Source organism: Parasteatoda tepidariorum, chromosome 4 (assembly GCF_982258835.1).
Source record: "Parasteatoda tepidariorum strain Cologne lab strain chromosome 4, Ptep-v5.0, whole genome shotgun sequence".
NCBI lineage: Eukaryota > Metazoa > Arthropoda > Arachnida > Araneae > Theridiidae > Parasteatoda > Parasteatoda tepidariorum.
The window spans coordinates 10,235,123-10,262,028 of record NC_141758.1 but is presented as its reverse complement, the minus strand read 5'-3'; the positions used below and the strand labels follow the sequence as shown (position 1 = coordinate 10,262,028).

Sequence of the window (26,906 nt, the reverse complement as noted above, 5' to 3'; positions counted from 1 at the left end):
CATTAGGAGGTAAATTTTCGTGGCATGTTAATTTTGTTTCTAAACTTCAAAGTTCAAGATTTATTATGTCGAAAAGCTAATGTTGCTACCATTAAAAAACTATTTTTCAAAGTCCGTAAAAGCTGGCAGCTACATAGATGCAAACTGCTATCTTTATTGTCATGTATGTTTCTTATGTCTGTAATTTTTTTTATATCATGTATGAATGGGAAAAGGGCCGTAAGGCCTCAGACGCCCAGTTCCAGTACATGGAAAGAAGGAAAGATGCAAACTGCTACGGAGTTTACAAAATAATTTTAGAAATGGTCTATTAAAAATCACAGATTTTCGGTAACTTTTCAAAAGGTTTAAAACGTTACAACTGTTATCAAGGGGCGGTTTTAATGATGATGATGATTTGTTTACAAGCAGTGGTGAGTAAAAATGCTATAAATTGAGTTTATTAAACTAATAATTATGGTTTCACATTCAAAGGCTATCACTAAAAAATATTTATCCGAAGCAATTTGGCAATTCTGCAACAAGGGAACAGGCAGACGTGTGTTTTTTGCTAAAAGAATAACTAAAACTTAGTGAATGCTTAAAATGAAATAGATTTACCATTCTAATGGTTTGTAATTATTTCAGATTAAGCGTTTCCTGTAGTGGAAATTGTTTAAAAGTATGGATCTCCGTATAATTTGATTGTGTGACGCATATCAAGCAAATAGATTTCATTAGTTTCAAATATTAATGTCTTTTTTCTTTTCATCGTACCTACCACCATTGAAAATGGTTAGCAAATACTTCAATAACAGAAGAAGGTGTACATAATGCAGCGTATTATCGAGGTTTTCAAAATTAAATAAATTGCACATATTTTTTATTTTAAGGTGGTAGATACGTAATCAATTAAGTATACATATATGCATTGCGCAGACTAGGGGTGGCGAACCTTTATGCACCAACGTGCCATTTTTTCTAAAATATATTTTAATGAGGTCATAGACGTGCCGACAAATAAATTTGACTTCGTGATTATTGGGTAAATAATAATACTAAATACTATCAACTCAAAAACTCTTTATTTACTACGAAAAAATGCAATGTCTCAGTTGTAGGCGTAATTCAACTTAAAGTAACATCAGTGTGACTTCTGTTGTTGCAGATTGGATGACAAATAACTTATATTAAGCTGGATCTCCAACGAGAGCAACGGCAACGGGAATCTTGTTGCCAAAGTTGCGCGCCGGCGCACAAGCGCCGTTTCTCAATGTTGCCGTGTTGTCGTTGCTTTCAGTTCAAGAGTTGGAAACGAGTCAACTTTTGTTGCCGTTGCCAACCCTAGTAGGCAATCAGATTCGTCGCTAGTTTCCGCTCCCAACCAACACCTCCTAGAAAAGAGTAGGCCTCTGCACGGGTTACCATAAATATCCTTTAGTAGTCCAAACGTAATGACATATTTCGTATTTTCAACCACTGCGCAGCTTAGTACCCCGAACGTAATAACATCTTTCTTATTTTTCATCAACTGCGCAGTTAACTTCGTCACATCGGACTACTAATTTGATCCGTGCTGAGGCCTTCATTATTCTAGGAGGTGTTGTCCCAACGCTCGTGTTTTGATCTGTTTAACAGAACACGTGAATAAAGCGAAGCAGTGATTTGAATTTTGTAATTTGTTTTCAATTTTATTATTAAGAAAAATGAAAGAGCATTTGATTGACTTTGAGCGAAACAGCCCGTGGTTACATGATTATAGCCGCGCGGATTTTATCTGGGACATGTAAAAAGAAAAAAGAAAAAAAGATTGATCTTCATATTAAAATATTAAATTTAGTAAGAGATGAATTAAAACAAGAATTAAATACTATTTAGAATTGTGTAGTTGATTTTGTTAGATTTAGTATTAGTTCGCTATCGATAGGTTTGAGTGTCAATACGAAAAAAATATATAGAATTTTGCTGCCACACGTGATGTGAACTTCTTAATCCTTTGAATAACTTGAATGAATAAAATAGTTATCTTTAAATAGGACATATTTCTCACCTACATTTTTTTTAAGGAATGTGTCAGAATATTTTAAAACTTGTGTTCTAAGCCATTGGAATTCTCGTTCTTAGGCTTTCAAAGCATAACCTCATCTATTTTTTTGATGTAAGCAATTACGATTATTTTGTTGCAGAATGGGTTCTCTAACAATCAAACTATTAATTACTGTAGCAGTGTTTTCCTTTTATTTTTACGCAATAAGAAAAAAATCATAAAATTATTTACCTAATTTTTCTACAGTGTTTTTATTCAAATCCATTTATTATTGGATTATCAAATATCAGTCTAACAAGACCCAAAGATGGATTTGAGGAGACAGTCTTTTTGAAAGGAGTAAGTTAAAATTTAAATTGACTTTTTAAGTTAAAATTTAAATGCCTGCTTTGGCACTAAAAAAAAAATTGAGCGATTCACCCAGAAAATAAATTGCGTTTTTTTGTCGTCTGCAAAATATTTGATTATGTGAAGAGTAAATCGTATTGATTATGCAAGTATTTGGTTATATCATCAATGGTTTGCAGCAGATAATCCAAAAAAAATGGTAGAAAAATGTAATTTGCATATCATTATGTTAAAAGAAAGAGAAACTGCAGAGAATGTGGAAAGAACTATCTTGCAGATATTGTTGAACCAACAAAAATTAAACTGTATATGATAATTTCATCTGTAAAACTATTGCGAAAGACAATAAGCTGATTTCGAATTTGTGAATAAAAATCAAAGATAAAGTAAATTCTCCATTCAAAATAATAATTATTGCACTTATCTTTATGGAATCATATTTAGAAAAAGATATTAAATTATGTAATGATTTGTTACCATTATGGAATTATTAAAAAGGTTCATATATCTTACATTCTATTCCTAGCATTTAAAATTTTTACTTAACTGATTTATAAAAACTTCATTACCCTATAAAAAAATCACAATGAAATAGAAGGTTCGTATTAGCTGAAATCTTTAATAACATGATAAAAACACAATCTTTCATTCAAGTAAATGTTTAGTTTAATAATAAAAAATCTGTTTAAAATATGTAATATAATTTACAAAATAAAAAAAAAATTAAGATAAGATGACAAAATATATACAATGCATATTAAAAAATAACCTTTTTTCAAATTTGCTCTTTCCATTTTAATAAATAGAACTTTAGCGCTTTCAAACAAAACAAGAATTATGAAATGAAACAGGAGATGATGCAACCATATCGCGTGATAAGTCTTCTGAGCATGCGCGAGACAAGAAAGAGAGTCGTTGCCAATTACCGGTATGAAAGACTTTAGCAACAGATAGGAAGCAACGCAGCAACAGATTTTGATCTACGTTACCGTTGCGATCGGTGGAAACCCAGCTTTAGGGTTATAAGATGTTAGTTTAAGCAGAACTGTTAATTTTTTTGCTAGTTATTTATTGTTCGCTTGTTTTTTATGGTTATTAATTGCTTTCTTGGCATTAATTGTTCCTTTTTTTGTGAATTTTAATTGAATTGTTAATATGCTTCATAGTAAACTTTGTGATCGGTGACGTGCCCAAAATATTGTGTCGCGTGCCATAAGTGGCACGCGTGCCACTGGTTCGTCATCCCTGCGTAGACCATGAGAGGGTACGTTTAAATTGATAGTGATAAAGGAATAACGTATGAGTTGATAGATCTATAACTACCACTTTTTACTACAGCTAACTTTTGGTTTGGTTTAGCGACCTTGTAGTAACAGCTGTAACCTATACAGGCCTGCCAACTAATACGGTGTTTAAGAAATATTTTATAGTGGGGTAGACATTTAAAAAGGTTGTTAAAGTAGAAGTATGTTAATCCTTTTAGTAGTAGCATTGAAAAGTTGTCGATAGGCGCTAAATTTTAAAATATTCGCTCAATTCGACAACCTTCAAGCAACGATCATGGGTTCTGGAATTTTGGTATTTTTGCAAAGAAAAAAAGTGGAACCATATTTTTGTTGACTCGTTCCGTTAAATATTAAATAAAAAAGCATTAAATTTCACATTTGTATTAAAAACTTAAAACATCTACGTAGACAACATGAATACTTATCATGTGCAAAGTGATTCAAACGTCTACAAAACGACCTAGTAATTTAAGTTACACAATACAGCTGTTAGGTGTGCTACAAATGTTATCCGATGCCACTAGAGGACGATTAAAAATAATACGTAATATGACAGGAAATGAAGAGCCTCTTGATTACTTTAGTGACAGGTTACAATTGTACGATAACAATAAGAGATGGCGTAATGTTTTCTCCAGATGCTTCAGCCTGACACCTGCACTGCATTGGGCGTCTATTCACAAGCATATAGCAAATGCATAGTTGCCAACTTGTACGATCGTTAAAAAAAGATTTTACAATTTGAATTGATAAAGAAAACAACATCATAAAGTTTTGTTCTGCTATATTATAATCGCTGCCTATTTATGAGCACGCAGTTGTTTCCATGGGCCATTGTTACTTTTCGAAGTAACGCTGTGTCAAAATTAGGGAAGAATTCAGTTTTTGTCGTTTCCCCTTCTTGAAACTTTCAGTTAAACAACAGCACTACAACAGTGTTTGTATTGAATATTGAAGTCCACTATTTGGACAAGTTCTGTGTCGAAGCCATTTTCTGAATAAGGAGTTTTTGATGCTTTAAATAGATACAGCCATTCAAACTTTCAAAAAATGCAAAATATGCAATTGTTTTATTTAGCTTTTCTCAAAACAAAATCTTTGCTCCGAAAAATTAACTATACAATCTGTGTAGGAAAATGTATCAACTAACACGAGGGAAAGAAACATCAACGGATCTCGCCTCATTTTTATGAAAAGAATGATCAAAGTTGCATATGTATATGCTTTGTTTAAATCACATACGCCAAAATTTGAATGCCCAGCCTCAACGAGAGCAATACCACAACAACGCAAGGAGACCAAGCAATTGTGGATCTTAGGCACAAGACCCCAGTCGGTTACGATAGAACTTCACAACACAACGTCGAATGGCAAAGGATGAAGAACCGACTAAGGCTCCCAGCCCAAGACCCACAGGGAGGCAGTGCCATATCATCTGCAGAGCAGAACACAGAATGAAACGGATCAATAGCCCGGACTCCCCTGCACAAAACGGGGCCCCCACCGCTTGCACCTCTAGCAGGAAGGTCAACGAACCTCAGAACTTTATTCATAATTCAATAACAACAAAATTTGTTAAAAACATTTAAAATACATTATGTTGAAGAATGCCTAAGTGCTCACAATCAATTACAGGTGGACCAGTGTTATCTGTAGAGTGTCCTCTTCTAAATCCTCTCCCTGGCTAACAGGTCCGATGGACATTTTGCTTGTGAGATGGACAATGGTTTACATTATGTATTTATCCGTATTAATTTTTTGCGTCCTTGTAATTGACCCAGCTTGTTATCGGACAGAGCTTTTTTATGTCTTGTCGATCCACAGTTAGCACTAGTTTCATCACGTGGGCAGTATTTTGCCATGTGGTCTATTCTATAGCATCGATAGCAGCGAATGGGTCGGAGGTAATCTGTTTGAAACTATCCAGTTGCGATATAGTCTCTTTCTTAGTCTCTTCTTTGTCCTTAAAAACATTTAAGATTGATTTCTTTGACCCAGTGCAGAGATGCCAACTTGCTCCGGACAGCAAAAACATATTTTAAAGTGGTAGTTTATCAATTGGGATTCTTGGTTTAATAAATCCAATTCAGTAGATTTTTATCCACCACTATTTCTAAATAATTCGTCGTGTTATATAATTCACAACTTTACGGTACTTATGTTCTGCTAAACTTTTTAAAAAGCAAGCAAAAATAGTCAAATATTTGCGAAATTTACTTTGAAGTTGTTTACCGTTTTATTATTTATTTTGGCGTGTCCGGAGCAGTTGGCATCTCTGCCAGTGCATACCATTTCGACTATTAATTTAGAAAAACAATTCAAATTACACCTTTTATAGTTTCTTGTTAGTCTCTCTCTAAGGTGAAATCTTAGGTCTTTTGTAGCGGATCCATCTAGAGCCCCTGAATTAGACAGGCCGACTTATCATTTATTGTTGGAGCAAAGAGCTAACATAAGCACAGCGAATAAATATTTTCAAGTGGTAGCTTATTAATTGTAATTCTTGGATTAATAAGTTCAATTTAGTAGATTTTAATCCACCACTATTTCTAAACAATGCGTAGGCTTATATAATTCACCACTTTAGAGTACTTATTGCATGCTTTACATTTCTAAAAGCAAGCAAATTTTGTCAACTATTTGCAAAACCTTGTAGTTATTTATCTGTTTTTAAATTATTTTGGCGTGTCCAGAGCAGTTGGCATCTCTGTAATAACATAACTGATACTAACATAACGTTAACTTGCGAACTTGTTTGCTCCAATATTGCTTGATAGGTCAGCTCTGATAGTATAAGAGCCTTAGATCCATCTATTTGGAATACGTCATGGGTGCGTTTCTTTTTTGGTTTTATGCATACATAACTAGTACTCAGAACTTTTTTTTTGGAATTCTACAAACAATCCTTTTCTGAAACACTTTTTTTTTAGAACTTTCAACAGTGCACCACCATTTCTAATTTTCTTTATCTTCTTCAATCCAAGTCAGCGTTCCATCTGATTAGTTTTCTTCTTTATGAGCTCGTCCGTGGTATTTTCGCATCTGGGTTTCACGGCAAGAACATACTCAATAGGGAACTACAATTCCACTCCCGGCTCGCATCATTCACTGAGCTGACGTAAAATATTCTCAGAGTAGACGGATCCTGGGTTAGAGTCCTCTGGCCGTGTACCTAACCTTGAGAGGTTTTAAACGTTTTTCTCTCCACGAAACTCTAATTAGTTTCATTAAAAAAGTAAAATTTCCGGAAAGGCAAATTTTTCCCAATACTTGATCTAGGATATCCCTTAATTTCCGGATTGGGTTCAAAATTACTAGGCAGCTGAGTTGAACATTTAGAGTCGTAAACCTGAAATTGGGTCTGTCGTTCAACGACGGTTATAAAATAAAATAAAACCATTTCGTTCAGGGCTCGTTAAGCCTCACTAAGTAGATATTTGGTATACGACACCACATTCCGTTGTATGATACTATCATTCAATTCAAAAGCTATAGTCAGCAGCTGCGATACCACAATCAAGTTCATGGTCTCGCCTAGATTTTGCGTTACCAATCTGATGAGTTTTTCTCTCAGGAAGACTCAAGTTCTGTCCCAGTTCTGTTGGGTTTCTTCCCAACATGAGGCTACATATCCTCTGGAACTTCTATTACCTTCATGTCGTTCATCCACATCTTAAAAACTGTTAAAATTTATAGCTTGTAATAATCAAACTAAAATGTCGCTTAAAACTACCTGAAATAGCACGCAAGGCTCTCGTTTCGTGTAGCTTCTTTGGTCCACCGTCCCCTTTGTCTGCGTTTACATGGTGAGGAAAACCTTTCACGGTTAGCCCGACGGTAGGGGCATTTTAACTCCTTATTTGATGAGTCGAAACACTAATGTTGCTACCACTAAAAATTATTTTTCAAACTCCGTTAAAGCTGGCAGCTACATAGATGCTAACTGTTTCGGATTCTGCAAAACTCTTTTAGACATGGTCGATTAAAAATCGCAGATTTTCGGCAGCTGTTCAAAAGGTTTATCACGTTACAACGGTGATAAAGTGGTTGTTGCGATACAGCTAGCGCCATCTGAGGAAAATATTTTCAACTACCATTATTATTATTCAATATCTTTTCTGGAAACTGCCAACGGCGGATGTAAAATTATTTACTCTTTGTTATTAAAAGTTTTGTTTTGTTATTAAACCCTTGTGTGCTTGTCTCATTTGTTATTTTACAATCAGTGTATAATATGCCATTTTTCCCAGTTTCGAATATAATTAAATCGGGTAGATTTTATCGGATAACCCCATCTTTTATATTTAAAAATAGTATTGTTAAATAACTGGCGACCGAACAGGGACCCGATATTTGATATATTAATTTCGAGACTGAATTTTTCTGAACTGTGCTAATATGGAACTATTTCAATTAAAAGCGAAAAGAAAAGGACTAAGAACTTCTTTTTCGCTATGTGTGAAAAATATTGAAGACGTGCTCAATGTTGCTGAATTGGATACTAAGGAAAGTAATATAAAAACGCTTTCGATTTACGAGCTCCAATTGAAGGACAAATTTGAGCGGTTGGCGAACTGCCAAGAAGAAGTTTCTAATTGTATTCTTCTCTTGGAAAATGCTGACACAGAATAAGAGTCGGACTTTGAAAAAGCTGAAGAATATCGTGACAAATTTCAAGAAATTTGTTCCAAATTGACTGAACATTTAAGTAAAACAGATGTAGTTCAAAGAAAATATAAACTCCCACAGATTGAGCTACGTAAATTTAGTGGTGAATTAAAAGATTTCTTAGGCTTTTGGAGCCAATATGAAAAAATTCATTCCGACGAAACTTTGTCGAAGGAGGATAAGTTTCAGTATTTGTTGTCGTCTTTAGAGCCGCAGTCAAAAGCGGCCCGGGTTGTCGGCAGCTTCCCTGCAACGGCTAAGAACTACGATAAAGCCATTGAACAGTTAAAAGAGCGTTTCGGACGGACAGATTTACTGGTGCAAGTTTATGTCCGGGACTTATAATCACTTGTAATGAAAAATGCTATATCTGGTCGATCCAAAACTGATTTACCTGCATTGTACGATGAATTGGAAGGAAAGATACGGGCCTTGGAAAGCCTAGGGCGTACACAGAGCAATTACGGAGATTTTCTAATGCCACTAGTAGAATCTTCTTTGCCGGAGACTGTTTTGATTGCATACGAAAGAAGTCGTTCTTCTGACCAAGGGGAAAGATCTTTGCAAAAATTAATGAACTTTTTACAGCAAGAGGTGAAGGGTGAGGAGCTTGTCGTCCTCGCTCGGGCTGGCTTTGGAACCTCTACTAAGAAGAAAGAGCCTGTTGTAGAGAAAATGGATTTATCTACCACAGCTGCATTGGTAAGCACTACGCCTGATAATACAGGTAAGATCAATTTTATCTGTCTCTTTTGCGGGAAAAAGCACCTTTCCCAAGATTGCTATTTTGCTCGAAAGCTAAGTTTAGAAGAAAGGAGAAAGGTAATTTACAACAAAAAAGCTTGCGTCTCCTGTCTTAAATTGGGACATACTGCTCGTACATGTAGGATGAAGATTAGATGCATTATTTGTAATAAAAATCATTTTATTTTGATGTGTCCTGATCGAGAAATGAAGAACAATGAACCTAAAACTGAGGAAGTGTCATCTTTAGCCAATAGCAGTGCCCCTGCTTATGATTTTAAAACTGTTTTTCTTATGACTCTGATAGTAAAAGTTAAAAATAAGAAAAGTGAGTGTAATATACGAGCCATTTTAGATACTGGCTCGCAGCGCTCATATTTGAGTACTAAAATTGTTAAAAAATTGTGTTTGAAACCCAAGGGTAAACAAACACTTATTCACGGTTTATTTGGAGGTAACGAAACCAAACCTAAAGACCATGAGTGGTTCATGATTTAAGTTTATAATTTGGAAAACACTTTTTGTTTTAAACTAGAAGTCCTCTCTGAAGAAAAAATAAATTTGTGGTTTTGTTCCTCGAGCTAACGATTCTGTTACGCTAAAAGAATTGCAATAAAGAAACATAGATATTCACGATGTTAATTTTAATGATTCTGAAATAGATCTGCTTCTTGGAGCAGACATTACCTCTAAATTGTTTACTGGTAAATCAATAGCATTAAAATCAGGTTTAATGGTTGTTCAGACAAAACTTGGTAATACTCTTACTGGTAAAATAAATAATGTTTATGCAGATATAAATAATGGTAAATCAATATCTGTTGATTCCAATTGTATCCTATGTGATAATGTATGTGTATTGCATTCAGTAACTTTAAATGTAAATAAGCTTTGTGATCTCGATGTAATAGGTATTAGAGACCCATATGATAATTCTAAACAGAGATTAATGTTTTCGGAAGCTATTGAGCAGTATAAAGATAACTTAACTATTCTTCCGAATGGAAGATATGAACTTTTACTTCCATTTAAAAGTGAAACTACTTTGCTTGATAACAAACAGTTAACTTTAAAGCGTCACGTAAACGCTGTGTAAACGTATGTGTAAACGCTCTTTAGCAAATGGTTATTTGAATGATTATATCAATGTTTTTAAAAACTGGCAGGAGATAAATATTATAGAAAAGGTTCCTGAAAGTGAAATTAATGAACCTTGCCATTATTTGCCCCATCGTCCTGTCATCAAACAATCTAGCGAGACATTTAAATTGCGTCCAGTATTTGATGCCTCAGCCAAACAGTGCAATCAACCATCTTTAAATGACTGTTTGGTCAAAGGCCCAAATTTGATCGAATTGATTCCTGATATTATTGACAGGTTTAGATTATTTCCAATAGGTCTTTCTTCTGATATAGAAAAAGCCTTTTTGCAGCTAAGCATATCCCCTCAGCACCGAGATTTTTTACGATTTTTCTTTCCATCTGAGACAGGTGATCCCATTGCTTATAGACACTGTAGAGTTGTGTTTGGTGTGACCACGAGTCCCTTTTTGCTAATGGCTTCTTTAAGTCATCTCCTGGAGAACGCTTCCGATGAATTTTCCGTTGTTGTTCCCAAGCTCCGACATGCTTTTTACGTCGACAATTGCGTCACGGGAGTTAACACTGTCACAGAATTAGAAAACTTTATTATTAAGACTAAAAAATTAATGAAAACAGCTTGTTTTAATTTGCGAGGTTGGGAAGGTAATATAGCAAATCCTCTTTTATCCAAGTCTTCTGGTGATACTTCCTTACTGGGTATTAAGTGGAATTTGGATCGAGATACTTTACGATGCAACTTTACTAATGATTTAGATCGTAACGAAACATTTACAAAAAGAACTGTATTATCGTATGTGCAGCGGTTTTTCGATCCTATAGGTACATTGTGTCCGAGTACTTTGCAGCCTAAATTATTATTGCAGAAGATGTGGAAGGATAAGCTTAGTTGGGATTCCTTAATACCGCCAGAAATGAATAAAGAATTTTCTACGTGGATAGGTGAAATATCCTTTTTTGAGCACATCGAAATACCTCGTTATGTCGAAATTAATGATTCTTCGGAATTACATGTATTTGTGGATGCGTGCAAAACTTCATACGGTGCATGTGTATTTATGAAAACTGAAAATTCTGGTAATGTTAAAATTCCATTATTACGCGCTAAAACTAGAGTCGCACCCGTAAAAGAAATGTCTATTCCTAAACTCGAACTTATGTCTTGTTGTATTGGAGCAAGAATGGCCCTTTCCATTCGTTTAGCTCTTGATATCCCTACTATGAAAACGTATTTTTGGTGCGACTCAATGGTTGCGTTGTGGTGGATAAAAGAGCAGGGGGAGTGGTCCATTTTCGTTTCTAATCGAGTTAAAGAGATTAGGCAAATTACTTCGCCTAATGATTGGCGGCATGTCCCGGGAGATATTAATCCTGCTGACCTCGTTTCACGTGGATGTTCTCCCAAAAAGTAGGCAAGGTTACAGTGGTGGCGAGGACCGTCATGGTTGTTAGAAACTTCGAGTAACTGGCCTTGCAATGAGATTTTTTGCGAAAAGGAAGTAGATTTAGAGAGAAGAAAGGTAGTGCTTAGTAATTTTAATTCGGTTGAGGAGGAAACACCAGTTTTCTAGCTATCCATCAATAATCAGACTTGTTGCTTGGGTATTGCGCTTCGTTAACAATTGTCGCGTTCAAAAGAAATCTAGAATTGTAGGCAACTTGACCCTAGCAGAAACTGAATCAGCGGAAAAGAGTTTAATCAACATTGTTCAATCAAAGTTTTTTCCTTTTCCTAATGAAATACCTGTATATAATGTTTACAAAGATTCAGAGGGTATGATCAGAGTAAAAACTCGCATAACTGAAAGAATCGACACCCCTTATTTTAAATCTCCTATAATTTTGCCCGAAAAGTGTATTTTTACACAGAGATTAATCGAGTATTATCATTGTGTTAACTATCATGCTGGTACTCAAATATTGTTGAGCATCATTCGCGAAAAATTTTGGATTGTGAGAGGTAGAAAAGCAATTCGAAATATTTTAAAGAGCTGTATAAAGTGCAAAAGGTATACCGCTAAAGCTCATTTCACCGAGCCTGTTTCTCTTCCTGAGGACCGTGTGAAGGATGCATATGTTTTTGAGGTTGTAGGAGTGGATCTTGCGGGACCCCTCTACATTAAGAAAGGTAGCAAAACATGGGTTGTTTTGTTTACTTGCGCAATATACCGCGCTGTACACTTAGAGTTAGTGACCTCTTTAAGTACAGATTCATTTCTTTTGGCTTTTCGACGTTTTGTCGCCAGAAGAGGTCGTCCCAGAAAAATGTATTCAGATAATGGCACTAACTTCAAGGGGGCATACAATGATTTGAATGAAATTGATTGGGATAAAGTTTTGAGAGAGGCAGAGTTACACCATATAAATTGGAAATTTAACCCTCCGTCAGCAGCCTGGTGGGGAGGTTTTTGGGAACGCCTGATTCGGACACTTAAAGATCTTTTGAAACGCACGCTAGGAAGAGCTGTTTTGACCTATGAAGAGTTGCAAACGGTATTATACGACATCGAGTCAATTATGAACTCTAGACCGCTCACCTATCTGTCCGAAGACTCAACCGATTTAGAACCTCTTACACCAGCTATGTTTCTTTTAGATAACTCAGAAACTAAAGTAATTGATATCGATATGGTCGATGCTCAGCATTGTCGCAAGCGAATTCGATATAGAGTCCAGCTTATAGAATCCTTAAGAAAACGTTTCCGAAAGGAGTACTTGGGACAGTTAATTTTGAAACAAAATTTAAAGGGCAAAAATATTGATATTTCGGTTGGTGAGGTCGTTCTCATTGGCGATGACTTTAAGAAGCGTTTGAATTGGCCATTAGCCAGGGTGATAGAGCTTATCCCTGGTAAAGATGGGAAAGTTCGAACTGTAAGACTGAAAGCTCAAAATGGAGAAATGTTGAGGCCCATTCAAAGAATTTATTCTTTAGAACTCCCTTCTGCTAACAAATTAAATTGCCTTTTACAGAAAAGGGCCAAAATACCCATTTCTTTAGCAGTTAATCAGAATATGAAAGACCAAAATGCTGATAAGATGTTGCCTTCTGTTCCTGCTGATGTAAAACCTGAACAGTCTTCTGCCCAAGTTACCCGCTTTGGACGTTCGATTAAAGTGCCCAAAAGATTTTTAACCTCGTTTTGAGTTGGTCACAGCCCTCTCAAAACGGGGGGGGGAGGATGTTGCGATACAGCTAGCGCCATCTGAGGAAAATATTTTCAACTACCATTATTATTATTCAATAACTTTTCTGGAAACCGCCAACGGCGGATGTAAAATTATTTACTCTTTGTTATTAAAAGTTTTGTTTTGTTATTAAGCCCTTGTGTGCTTGTCTCATTTGTTATTTTACAATGAGTGTATAATATGCCATTTTTACCAGTTTCGAATATAATTAAATCGGGTAGATTTTATCGGATAACCCCATCTTTTATATTTAAAAATAGTATTGTTAAAGTGGTGTTTTATATGATGATGATTTGTTTATAAGCAGTGGTGGGTAAAAATGCTATAAATTGAGTTTACTAAACTATGCTTTCATATTCAAAGGCTTTCACTAAAAAATATTTATCCGCAGTTCTGAGCAAGTTGACAAGTCTGCAACAGGGGAAGACGCTGATGTTTGTTTTTCTCTAAAGGAATATTGGTAGCTAATACTTCGTTAAATCTTAAAATAAAATAGCTTTACTCTGCAAATGGTTTGTAATTAATTTAAACTGCTGTTTGTAGAAAATGCAACACCATGAAAGAATCATCAGAATCAAATGAAATTTAATGCAGAAACGACTTGTACTGATACAAATAAATGATGAAATTTTCAAAACAAAAGAAACAAATTAAGCGTCCGAAATCAGTATTTGGTGCAGCCACCACGCGCTGCAATAAGTGCTGCTATACGACGTGGCATGGAGTCAAACAGATGTTGAATATCTGCTTGAGGAAGAGAATTCCATATCGCTTGTATGCGCAACCAAAGTTCGTCTTTGGAAACTGCAGGACGCGGATCACGAGTGAGACGCCGACCAACCATATCCCACACGTGCTCAATAGGCGACATATCCGGCGAATAAGCAGGCCAAGGAAGAAGTTGCATGCGTTGTGCTGAACAGAAGTCTCTAACAGTCCGCGCAACATGTGGGCGTGCATTATCCTGCTGAAAGATAGCTCCAGGGATGCCTTGAAGGAAAGGAACGACTTCGGGCTGTAGCACTTCACGGACGTATCTGTTGCTATTGAGATTACCCTCAATTCGTATCAAATTGGATCGTCCATGATACGAAATCGCACCCCAGACCATAACTCCGGGTGTTCGACCACTATGTCGTTCAATAATACACTCAGGAAGGCAGCGTTGACCGGCATAACGTCTAACACGAACACGGCCATCATGGGTCCACAAATTGAAGCGTGATTCATCTGAAAAGACAACTTGGTGCCAATCAGCTCGCCAGTCTCTGTGCTCAAGAGCCCACTGCCGACGCAGCCGTCGATGATCCGCCGTGAGGGGAATCCTGTATAATGGCACCCTTGCACGCAATCCACGGCGCAGCAGACGACGACGAATTGACGAAGCCGACAATTGTACACCTGTAGCAGTAGACCAATGTGCTGCCAGCTGCCTGGAGGAAGCTGTGCGATCATTCACCGCCATGCGGAGCAGGTGTCGATCATCGCGCTCTGACGTCACCTTCTGTCGTCCAGTGCCTGTTTTTCGAGTTGTTCGGTGCTCGTCGGTCCACTGCTTCCAAACTCGCATCACTGTGGAACTGTTCCGCTGCATACGAGCTGCTATTGCGCGATAGGAAAATCCTCCTTCTCGAAGGCCGATTATCCTCCCTCGTTCAAACTCCGTAAGTTGCTTGAATTTCTTATTCTTCCGTCGTGGAGGCATACTCAGGTCTCACTAAACGTTTGCCACTAACAAATAATCATAGACTATTTTCAACGTCCTGCTACAGCACTTTATTTATACGCTTTCAGCATCAATTCAGAGGGCGCTGCGCGCGCCACGCACGCGCGATGGCTCTGAAACTTTATTAATTTGCATAATATCCTATAATTGACATTTGCTGCGAATTTCATTTGATTCTGATGATTCCTTCATGGTGTTGCATTTTCTACAAACAGCAGTTTAGTTTAAGCGTTTCCTGGATAGGAAATTATTTAAAAGTATGGATCTCCGTATAATTTGATTTAACAATTTTTGTGTGATATATAACAAGCAGCACGACTTCAATATATATGCCTTTTCATTGTACCAACCACTATGGAAAATGGTTAGCAAATACTTCAATAAAAAATGAAGAATTTTAATTTCTCTAATGTAATCGTTTTTAAAAAATCTGAATATACTATATATTTTTTAATTTAAGGTGATAGATATTTAATCACATAAATATACATTGCGTATGCCATGAGAGGTTACGCTTAAATTGATAGTGATAAAGGAATGACTTATGAGTTGATATATCCATAACTGCTACTTTTGAAAAGTTAAATTTATTTTTGTTTAGTTTAACGACTTTATTGCATTTTATTGAAATGGTGCAGAAAAACATTAAATGATTTATTTAAATAGACACTTACAATATGAAATATGTTTGGATTAATTTAAAGCTAATAATTTACTGTAACAATATTCTTTATTTTTTTAATAAACAACTACATGTATTTAAATACTGCTTCAAATAAAAATTAATAAAAAAGAATAAATAATTCTTACCGATATTCATCATCTAAATTGAAATATTTATGTTCCTTATGAGTTAATTAGTATTCGCTTTTTTCCAAAGTATTTCTTTGCAATTGCTTTTTTCCCCCCATTGTATTGTACAATAAACGCACGATTGCATCATTCACCAGAAAAAAATAATCTAACTACGACCTTACATTAAATTTTCTTCTCCGTCGATTAGACATAATGAAGAAAAATAAATATCAAAGAAAAAACAGTAACAGTGGATTTTCATACAGCTGTAACCTATACAGACCTGCCGATTAATACGGTGTTTGTAAAATATTTTCTAGAGGGGTAGACACTTAAAATGGTTGCTGTTTCAGATATAAATACCATTTTTCTTTTCATTGTACCTTCCACAATATAAAATGATTAGCAAATACTTCAATAACAGGAGATGTTCATTTCTAATCGAGAATAATTACTCAGTTTGAAAAATTAAATTTATAACATATAATGTTTAAATTTAAGGTGGTAGATACGTAATCAATTATATATACATATATGCATTGCGTAATATACATGAGAGGGTACGTTTAAATTGATAATTATAAAGGAATGACGTATGAGTTGTAATTCAGCGTTCCATCTGATTAATTTTCTTCTTTATGAGCTCGTCCGTGGTATTTTCGCTTCTGGGTTTCACGGCAAGAACATACTCAATAGGGAATTACAATTCCACTCCCGGCTCGCAAAGTCCACAGAGCTGACGTAAAAAATTCTCAGTGTAGACGGATCCTGGGCTAGAATCCTCTGGCCGTTTACCTAACCTTGAAAGGTTTAAAAACATTTTTCTCTCCACTAAACTCTAATTAGTTTCACTAAAAAAGTCAAATTTCCGTGAAGGCAAATTTTTCTCAATACATGATCTAGGATATCCCTTAATTTCTGGATTGGGTTCAAAATTACTAGGCAGTGGAGTTGAACATTTAGAGTCGTAAACCTGAAATTGGGTCTGTCGTTCAACGACGGTTATAAAATAAAATAAAACCATTTTGTCCAGGGCTCGTTCATTCAAAAGCAATAGTCGGCAGCTGTGACACCACAATAAAGTTCATGGTGTCGCCTTGATTTTGCGTTACCAATCTGATTAGTTTTTCTCTCAGGAAGACTCAAGATCTTTCTCAGTACTGTCAGGTTTCTTCCGAAGAGGATAGTGTATATTCTCCTCCGGAACTTTTATTTCCTCCATGTCGCTCTTCGACCTCTTAAAAACTGTTGAAATTAACCCTTTGGGGACGGGTGATTCAGAAAAGCATTCGTACAAAATCAGAATCAAGTTGTAATTAAATAAAAAACGGTAACTTAAATGTAATCGTTGTTAATTTAACAGACTTACTTTGCTTTTAATTTAATTATTGTTAGTTTAAACATATATATAATCAATGTTAATTCAAAGTATAACTAAATAGTTTTATTTTGAACAAAGGATTGGTGAATTAAATAAATCAAACAATTATTACTCCGCCCACAAATAAACTGCTAAAGAAATACTTTGATTACCAGTTTTATATTTTTAACCTGATTGATACGGTTTTATGCTGTCACGTATTTGTGACAGTCGGCCCGAAAGGGTTAATAGCTTGTAATAATGAAATTAAAATGCCGCTTAAAACAACCAGAAATAGCACCCAAGCTTCTTATTTCGTGTGATTTCTTTGGTCCGCCGTCTCTTTGTCTGCGCTTACATGGAGAGGAAAACCTTCCTGGGTTAGCCCGACTGTAAGAGTATTTTGATTCATGATCCGTCAGCAAGGAAAAATATTTTGCATCACCACTGTGGTCGGTGTGAGCCAGGGATATGACACCGCTGGGATCTGAACCTGATAAATTTCATTAGGAGGTTAACTGTCATGGCATGACAATTTTTCTTTTGAAATTCAAACTTCAAGATTTATTATGTTGAAACACTAATGTTGCTACCACTAAAAAAATTAGTTTTAAAAGCCCGTAAAAGCTGGCAGCTACATAGATACAAACTGCTATATTTGTTTTTGTCGTGTATGATTCTCAGTCTAATTTCAGGATGAATGGGAAAAGGACCGTAAAGCCTCAGACGCCCAGTTCCACTACAGCAAACGAACGAAAGATGCAAACTGCTACGGATTCTACAATATATTTTTTGAAAGGGTCAGTTAAAAATCGCAGATTTTCGGTAACTTTTAAAAGGTTTATCCCGTTACAACTGTAATAGAGTGGCGTTTTAGATGATGATGATTTGTTTATAAGCAGTGGTGGGTAAAAATGCTATAAATTAAGTTTACTAAAATAAGAATTATGCTTTCATATTCAAAGGCTACCACTAAGAAATATTTATCCACAGTCCGGAGCAAGTTGGCCCCTCTGCAAACAAGGGAAGAGGCAGGTGTTTGTTTTTTGCTAAAAGAATAGTGGTTGCTAAAACTTGATGAATGTTTAAAATAAAATAGGTTTACTATTCTAAAGGTTTGTAATTAATTCAGATTAAGCTCTTCCTGAACTAAAAATTGTTTAAAAGTATGGATCTCCGTATAATTTGATTTAGCTATTTGTGTGTGATGTATATCAAGCAACCAGACTTCATGAGTTTCAACTCTAAATGTCTTTTTTAATTTCATTGTACCTACCACCATGGAAAATGGCTAGCAAATACTTCAACAAAAGAAAATCTGAAGAACTACTTAATATTGTAATTATTATAATTTTCAGAAATAAATATATTTCATATATTTCTTAGTTTAAGGTGGTAGCTGCTTAATCACATAAATATACATACATGCATCGCGCATTCCGTGAGAGGGTACGTTTAAATTGATAGTGATAAAGGAATGACGTATGAGTTGATATATCTATAACTGTTACTTTTGAAATATTAAATAAATTTTTGTATATTTTAACGACTTTATTGCACTGTGTAGAAATGGTGCTGGAAAACAGTAAGTGATTTATTTAAATTGAAATTTAAAATATGGAATACGTTTGGATTCACTTAAAGCTAACTTTTTGCGACATTAATCTTTATTTCTTTAACAAGCAACTACATATATTTCAGAACTGCTTCAAATAAAAGTAATAAAAAATAAGTATTTTTCAATAAATAATTCTTACCGATATTCATCGTCTAAATTGAAATATTTATGGTCTTTATGAGTTAAATAGTATTTATTTGTATTCGGTTTTTCCAAACTATTTATTTCTATTTTCTGTTTTTCAAAGTACTTATTTTTATTTGCTTTTTTTCCCAATTGTATTGTACAATAAACAGACGATTTTATCTTTCACCAGAATAAAATAATCTAACTACGAGCTTGCATTGAATTTTCTGTTTTATTGATATAATTTTCTTCTCTGCTGATTAGACGTAATGGAGAAAAATTAATATTAATGAAAAAATAGTTATTTCATTTTCAGACAGCCGTAATCAATACAGACATGCCAACTAAGACGGAGTTTGTAAAATATTTGAGAAAGTGGTAGACACATATAAAGGTTGTTATGGTAGAAGTTTGTTAAACTTTTCAGTAGTAGCATTTAAAAGTCGATTGGTGCTACATTTTAAAATATTCGCTCAATTAGAGAACCTTCAAGCGGCCCTCATGGATTCTGAACTTCAGATTTTTTTGCAAAGTTATTTGGAAAAAGAAAATTCTTATGTTAAATTTTTCTGCCAGCTTGGCACTGTTGAGGACTTTGATCCTTTTTAAAAAAGTTTCATTCTACTGAAAGTTTACCTTTACTCATATTTGAATGATTTTTAGCATCTAATATAAGCAACTATCACTGCAACAGCAGATTCTATTTGCACTTTATTTTAAAATAACGGCTCAATTAGACAAACTAACGCCGACTCTCATTGACTTTGAATTTTAAGTATTTTTACAAACTCCTTTAGAAAAGGAAACACTATAGTTAAGTTTTTCTGGAAGGTTTGCACTGTTGAGGACTTTGACCCGTAATAAAAAAGATGCATTTTACTGAAAGTTTGCCTAATTTGAATATAGCCTCTAATATTGACAACTATCACTGCAACATTAGAGTCGATTTGAACTGAATTTTAAAATATTCGCTCATTTAGACAATCTTAAGGCGATCCTGATCGACGGTGAATTTTTGGTTCTTTTGCTCACCAAGTCACTCCCTGGCCCACAGGCTCAATGGGCATTTTGCTTGTGAGATGGACAATGGTTTATACTATGCTTGTATCCGTATTTATTATTAGCGCTCATGTGATTGACATAGCTTTCTTTTGCCTTGTCGATCCACAGTGTGCACTGGTTTCCTGAATTGGGCAGTATTTTGCCATGTGGCCCATTCTACGGCATCGATAACAGCGTATGGGACGGAGGTATTCTGTTTGAAACTTTCCAGTCGAGATATAATAGGCCTCTCTTCTTCATCCTTATAAAACTCTTTGGATTGATTTCTATGACACAGTGCGTACAATTTTGGCTATCAACCCTCTGCACTCGAGAGGTGACTGTCACCTGTTAATTTCCCGCCACTCTAATTGTGAAATTTTTTTCACCTTAATGTTTAGTTAACACTTCATTCAGTGAAATCCGGGTATTACAAGTTAAGTTTTTAAAAATTCTTTTAAAATGTTAGCTTTTGCGTCCATTTTCTTAACAACTTAAAGAACTTCGAGTGCAAAGAGTTATTTGAGGAAGTTCTAACTGCACCTTTTATAGTTCCTTGTTCTTTTCTCTAAGGTGGGATTTTAGGTCTTTTGTAGCCGATCCTTCCATTTGGAATATATCATAGGTATGTGTCTTTTTTTAGTTTTATGCATACATAATCAGTACTCCGAACATTTTTTTGGAATTATACAAACAAATTTTTTCTGAAGCTCTTTTTAAAACTTTCAACAGTGCACCACCGTTTCTAATTTTCTTAATCTTCTTCAATCCAAGTCTGCGTTCCATCTGATTCATTTTCTTCGTCATAACCTCGTCCGTGTTATTTTCGCTTTTGGGTCTCACGACAAAGAGCATACTCAATAGGGAACAACAATTGGGCGCTCCAACATGCATGGTATTTTTCACCACCTCCACATATGACTTTCATTCCTAATCATTACGTTCAGATCCGTGGTAGCCCAGGGCATTGAGTGTTCGCCTCCCAATGTGTTCGTTCCCACTCCCAATTTGTTTCGCTCCCAATGTGTTCGTTAACTGTGTTCGAATCCCAGCGATGGTTGGTCGATAACAGTTCTGCACCCGGCTCACACCGGCCACAGTGCTGACGTAAAATATTCTCTAACTTAGGGAGGTTTTCAACTTTTTTTTCTCCATTTAACTCTGATTAGTTTCATAAAAAAAAGTGCTCCGCGAAGGCAATTTTTTCTCAATACTTGATCCTCGAGTACCCGTGTCTTTTGGATTGGGTTCAAAATTACAAGACTACGGAGTTGAACATTGGGAGTTGAAGACCCGAAATTGGGTCGGCCATTAAACGACGGTTATAAGATAAAATCAAATCATTTCGTTCAGGGCTCATTCCGCAGATATTTAGTATAGGACAACACCTAACTCTGTTGTATGATACTATCGTTCAACTCAAAAGCAATAGCCGCCTGTTGTGTACCACAATCAAGTTTATGGTCTCACCTTGATTTTGCGTTACCAATCTGATGAGTTTTCTCTCAGGAAGACTCAAGATCTGGCTCACTCCTGTCAGGTTCCTTCCCAACAGGTCAGTATATATCCTCTGGAACTTCTATTTCCTCCATGCTGCTCATCGACATCTTGAAAACTGTTAAATTTAAAGCTTATAATAATCAAATTAAATTGTCGCTTAAAACAACCGGTAATAGCACCCGAGGTTTTATTTCGTTTGGCTTCTTTGGTCCACCGTCCCCTTTGTCTGCGCTTACATGGAGAGGAAAACCTTCCACTGTTAGCTCGACGGTACGGGTATTTTAACTCATGATCCTTGAACAAGGAAGTCTATTTTACATCACCACTGTGGTTGGCGCGAGCCGGGGGGAAGACCACCGCTGGGATCTGAACTTGATAAATTTCAATAGGAGGTGAACTGTCATGGCATGCTAATTTTTTTTTTAAAAACTGCAAAGCTCAAGATTTATTATGTCGAAATGTTAATGTTTCTACCACTAAAAAACTATTTTTCAATGTCGGTAAATGCTGGCCGCTACATAGATGCAAACTGCTACGGATTCTTCAACCTATTTTCAGAAATGATTAATTAAAGTTTCAGGAGATTTTCGGATTCGCAGATTTTCGGCAACTTTCCAAAAGGTTTAACACGTTACTACTGTAAAACAGCGGCGTTTTAGATGATGATTTGTTTATAAGCAATGGTGGATAAAAATGCAATAAATTAAGTTTACTAAAATAAGAATTATGCTTTCATATTCAAAGGCTACCACTAAGAATTATTTATCCGCAGTCTGGAGGCTGTTGGCACCTCTGCAAACAAGGGACGAGGCAGGCGTTTGTTTTTTGCTAAATAAAAAGAGGTTGCTAAAACTTGATGAATGTTTAAAATAAAATAGATTTACTAAATGGTTTGTAATTAATTCAGATTAAGCGCTTCCTGAACTGAAAATTGTTTAAAAGTATGGATCTCCGTATAATTTGATTTAACTATTCGTGCGTGACGCATATCAAGCGAATAGATTTCATGAGTATTAAACGCAAATGTCTTTTTTATTTTCATTGTACCTACCACCATAGAAAATGGTTAGCAAATACTTCAATAAAAAAATGAAAAGGATTTAGAAATATGTTACCTATGGTTTTTAAAGTTAGATTATCACATATATTTATTAATTTAAAATGGTAGATACTTAATCAAATAAATATACATATATGCATTGTGTATACCAGGGATGGGCAAGCGTTTTAAGTCAATTGCCAAAAATCGAAACAGAAAGGTTCGGTGGGCAATGTGAAAATCTTTAAAATAAGGAAACAATATGCAAGTTTTACTTTAAATATTTACAGAAATGATAAAAGTGAGATTACATTTTTAAAAGTTCCTTGTATTGAGGTTGGAAGTCAGATGCACTTATTTTCAGGAACGAGGCTAATTATTCGTCTGTTAGTCTACTTCTGAAATTATTTTTTCAAAGTGTTTTCTGGACTGAAAATTGTTTAAAAGTATGGATCATGGGTGAAAGCCCTTATATAGCAAGACGGAAAAGAGAAAAACCTGGTACGTAAAACATTTCATTCCAGCATTTTTTCGAAAAAAATGAAATATCTGTAACTATCAAGATTTCTTTTATAATTCTGGCATATATATAAAACTGCTTCTTTTCCAAGATAAAGTAGATATTGTTGAAAAATTTAAAAAAAGAATAAGTAAACTCCTCCCCAAAACTAGCTATAACTAAAATGGTTTTACTACCAGCCTTTCCTCTTTTCCGTCTCGCTTTCACCCCTGGTATGGATCTCCGTATACTTTGATTTAACTATTCGTGTGTGATGCATATCAATCAAATAGATCCCATTAGTTTCAAATATCTTTATTTTCATTGTATCTACCACCATAAAAATGATTACCAAATACTTCAATCAAAAGGATTCAGTGAAATCTCAAAAGGGTTAATTCGGTTTTTTAAGTTAGTTCATTTTATATATTTTTTAATTTAAGGTGGTAGATACTTAATCACATAAATATACATATATGCATTATGTATACCAGGGATGGACAAACCTTTTAGGTCGAGGGCCGAAAATCGAAAAAGAAAAGCTTGGTGGGCAATGTAAAAACTTCTAAAATAAAGAAACAATATACAAGTTTTAATTTAAATATTTAATGAAATGAATAAAATTGATTTCATTTTTAAAAGTTCCTTGTATTGAGATCCGAAGTGAGATGCCCTTATTTTCAGGAACGAGGGTAAATATTCGTCTGTTAGTCTACTTCTGAAATTATTTTTTCTAAGGTTCATTGTTGACAACACTTGTACACATCTATAAGATGAATCAAACATAGCACTTATTTTCTGCCATGAGTTATAAAATTTTTGAAACTAGCTTTTGGTAATGATTTGTAAAACTCAAACTTCGTCACATTTAGAAACAGCTGCTGGAGATGATTGTTAGATTTCAATTTAATTAATTCAAGCTGCAAATCCGCCCTCGCTGTTTCACAATTTATGTTAAAGGCATGGTAAAAATATCTACTTCTGCTTGAATGGCACTGAAATATTGATACCTGAAACTAAAAATGGAGTTTTTTCCAAGCATCTTCATAATTCTTAAGATTTTCCTTATTTACTGAGGGTATTGAATTTAACTTCGAGAATGAGACAAGTCGTTCTTTACTAGCTGCCCAGCCCAGCAACAATTTGAGATGCGAGCAGATATCATCCATGAATTGATTTTTCCTTTGCATCTCATACCTGCCAACTCTTCCAGATTTTCCGGAAGATTTTATTTTCAAATTTAAAGTGGTAGTAAATGTATACTATTTTTTCTTTATAAACTTAATTTTTAAATGATTTTGATCACCACTATTCTTTCAAAAATTAGGCACATATATTAATATGCGGCACTATCATGGTTGTCAACTGAAGTTTTTTCAAATGCAACGTATTTGTTTGCTTAAAATTGAAGTTTTAATTCCATTTTAATACCACTGGTAAAAATGATTATGGAAGGGATTAAAAGTTGGCAGGTATGGCATCGTAACAGTCTAGTTGTTCATATGATAAAGAAGATCTGTCAAAAATGCCATTCTGTAACTTCGAACATAAAATGGATGTATAGTGCACATTGTTTATATTCGTAACGCGTCGGCAAGTTAAAATTCTATCCACGGGCTGGATAAAACCATCCGGTGGGCAACAGTTGGCCCGCCGGATCAAGATCAAGCCTAGTTCTATTGGGTTTCTTCCAATCAGGATAATATATATCCTCTGGCACTTCTATTACCTCCATGTCGCTCATTCACATCTTAAAAACTGTTAAAATTTAGAGCTTGTAATAATCAAATTAAAATGCCACTTAAAACAACCAGAAATAGCACCCAAGGTTCTTATTTTGTGTGTCTTCTTTGGTCCACCGTTCCCTTTGTCTGCGTTTACATGGAGAGGAAAACTTTCCACGGTTAGCTTGACAGAAAGGTCATTTTAACTCATCATCCGTCAACAAGGGAGAATATTTTACGTCAAAACTGTGTTCAGTTGCGAGCCGGGGGTAAGTCACCACTGGGATTTGAACCTGATAAACTTCATTGGGAGGTGAAAAGTCATGGCATGTAGAAATTTTTTTCAAGACTTCAAAGTTCAAGATTTATTATGTCGAAACACTTTTGCTGCTACCACTAAAAATTATTTTTCGAGGTCCGTAAAACTAGCAGCTACGGCAAAATATTTTAAGAGACGGTCCATGAAAATTCGCAGATTTTTGGTTAATTTCGCAAACTTTTCAAAAAGTTTCAACGCGTCCCAACTGTAACAAAGGGGCGTATCAGATGACGATGATTTGCTTATAAGCAGTGGTAGGTAAAAATTTTATATATCATATTTACTAAACTAAGAATTATGCATTCATATTCAAAGGATACCACTAAAAACTATTTATTCGCAGTATGAAGTAAATTGGAAACTCTGTCTTGTCTTGACTTGCGTTTGGATTTGTGAGGAAAGCGCCCCTGTCCCATTCATCGTGTGGTATTTAATCTGAAACTTTGCATAGAGGGAAGAGGCAGATGTTTGCCTTTTGCTATAAGAATAGTGGTTGCTAAAACTTGGTGACTGTTTAAAATAAAATAGACTTACTTCTTTAATGTTATGTATTAAGCTCAGATTAAACGTCTCATGAACCGAAAAGTGTTTAAAAGTATAGATTTCGTACAATTGTATTAAAATATTCGTGCGTGATCGGGAATTTAACTTAGCAACCAGACTTTAAAATAGTTACTTATGTAAATGTGTTTTTTCTTATGATCATTGTACCTACCACTATTAAAAACGGTTTGCTGGTATTTTAATAAAGGAGATATTGTACTACAGGAAGTGATTGGATATGGTTGATTATTAAAAATAAATATATTACATATATTTTTTAAAATTAAGATGGTAGATACATAATCACATTAATATACATATATCCATTGCGTATACCATGAGACATAGTTGGACAAAAATGTGATTAAATTTTTCGATTGTAGTTATCAATTACTTGTAATCATGGTAACAAGATAACATAATTTTGAGTACCAATTTAATCGTGATTACAACAAACAATTACAGTAATCAATTACTTGCAATCATGATTACAACTTGGATTATAGTTGTAATCGTGATTACATTAGTCGATTACAGTAATGAATTACTTGTAATCTCGATTACAGCTGTAAATAAAATTTTGATAACTACTGTAATCATGATTCCAAGTAATTGCGATTACAAATAATCACACAAAAAAAAAACGATTACGGGTAATTATGCTTACAAATAATCAAAATATATGATAACATGTAATCAAGATTACAAGTAATTGTGATTTCTTGCGATCAAGCTATACGATTACAAGTTATTACGATTGTGTACTGTATGCAAATACATTATGTAAGTTTGTATGGAGTTAAATATTTTAGTGTACATAAAATGTACTCACGCATGCAAGTACAATTTGTGATTCCTATATATACACAGAGTACACACAAACGTTGTTTTTACGTACAATATACATAATTGTATTGTAATATACTTAATGTAGTACATATATGCTTAGTACATATGATTATACATTTATGATGCATGTGCGCATGTATGTTAGTTAGAACGAAAATGCAATGTTTTGTATGTTCATTACGTAGATAAAATATATATGAAAGTATATGAAAATAATGTTTATACATTTGCATACATTTATGTACTTAAGTACATACATTGCGTAACTTTATGATAATAGCAAGTATATACAATGTATGTATGTATATATATTGTAAGTATTTACGTGCAATATGTAAGAATGTTGCTTAAGGTTACAATATCTGTACGTAGCTGCGTAAATAAAATGCATACATGTATGCATGT

The 26,906-nt window shown here is 34.8% G+C and overlaps 3 protein-coding genes across 3 annotated transcripts; all 3 read left to right on the top strand.

Moving 5' to 3' along the window:
- The first annotated feature begins 8,682 nt into the window (after positions 1 to 8,682).
- LOC147810671 (uncharacterized) lies at positions 8,683 to 9,570 on the top strand. The gene has a single exon (XM_087160464.1). The coding sequence runs from the start codon at positions 8,683 to 8,685 to the stop codon at positions 9,568 to 9,570; it is 888 nt and encodes a 295-aa protein (XP_087016590.1).
- Positions 9,571 to 10,172: 602 nt separating this feature from the next.
- LOC147810670 (uncharacterized) lies at positions 10,173 to 11,585 on the top strand. Its single transcript, XM_087160463.1, has one exon. The coding sequence runs from the start codon at positions 10,173 to 10,175 to the stop codon at positions 11,583 to 11,585; it is 1,413 nt and encodes a 470-aa protein (XP_087016589.1).
- A 364-nt stretch (positions 11,586 to 11,949) lies between these two features.
- Positions 11,950 to 13,320, top strand: LOC147810669 (uncharacterized). The gene has a single exon (XM_087160461.1). It carries the CDS (start codon positions 11,950 to 11,952, stop codon positions 13,318 to 13,320), a length of 1,371 nt encoding a protein of 456 aa, XP_087016587.1.
- The last annotated feature ends 13,586 nt before the right edge of the window (positions 13,321 to 26,906 follow it).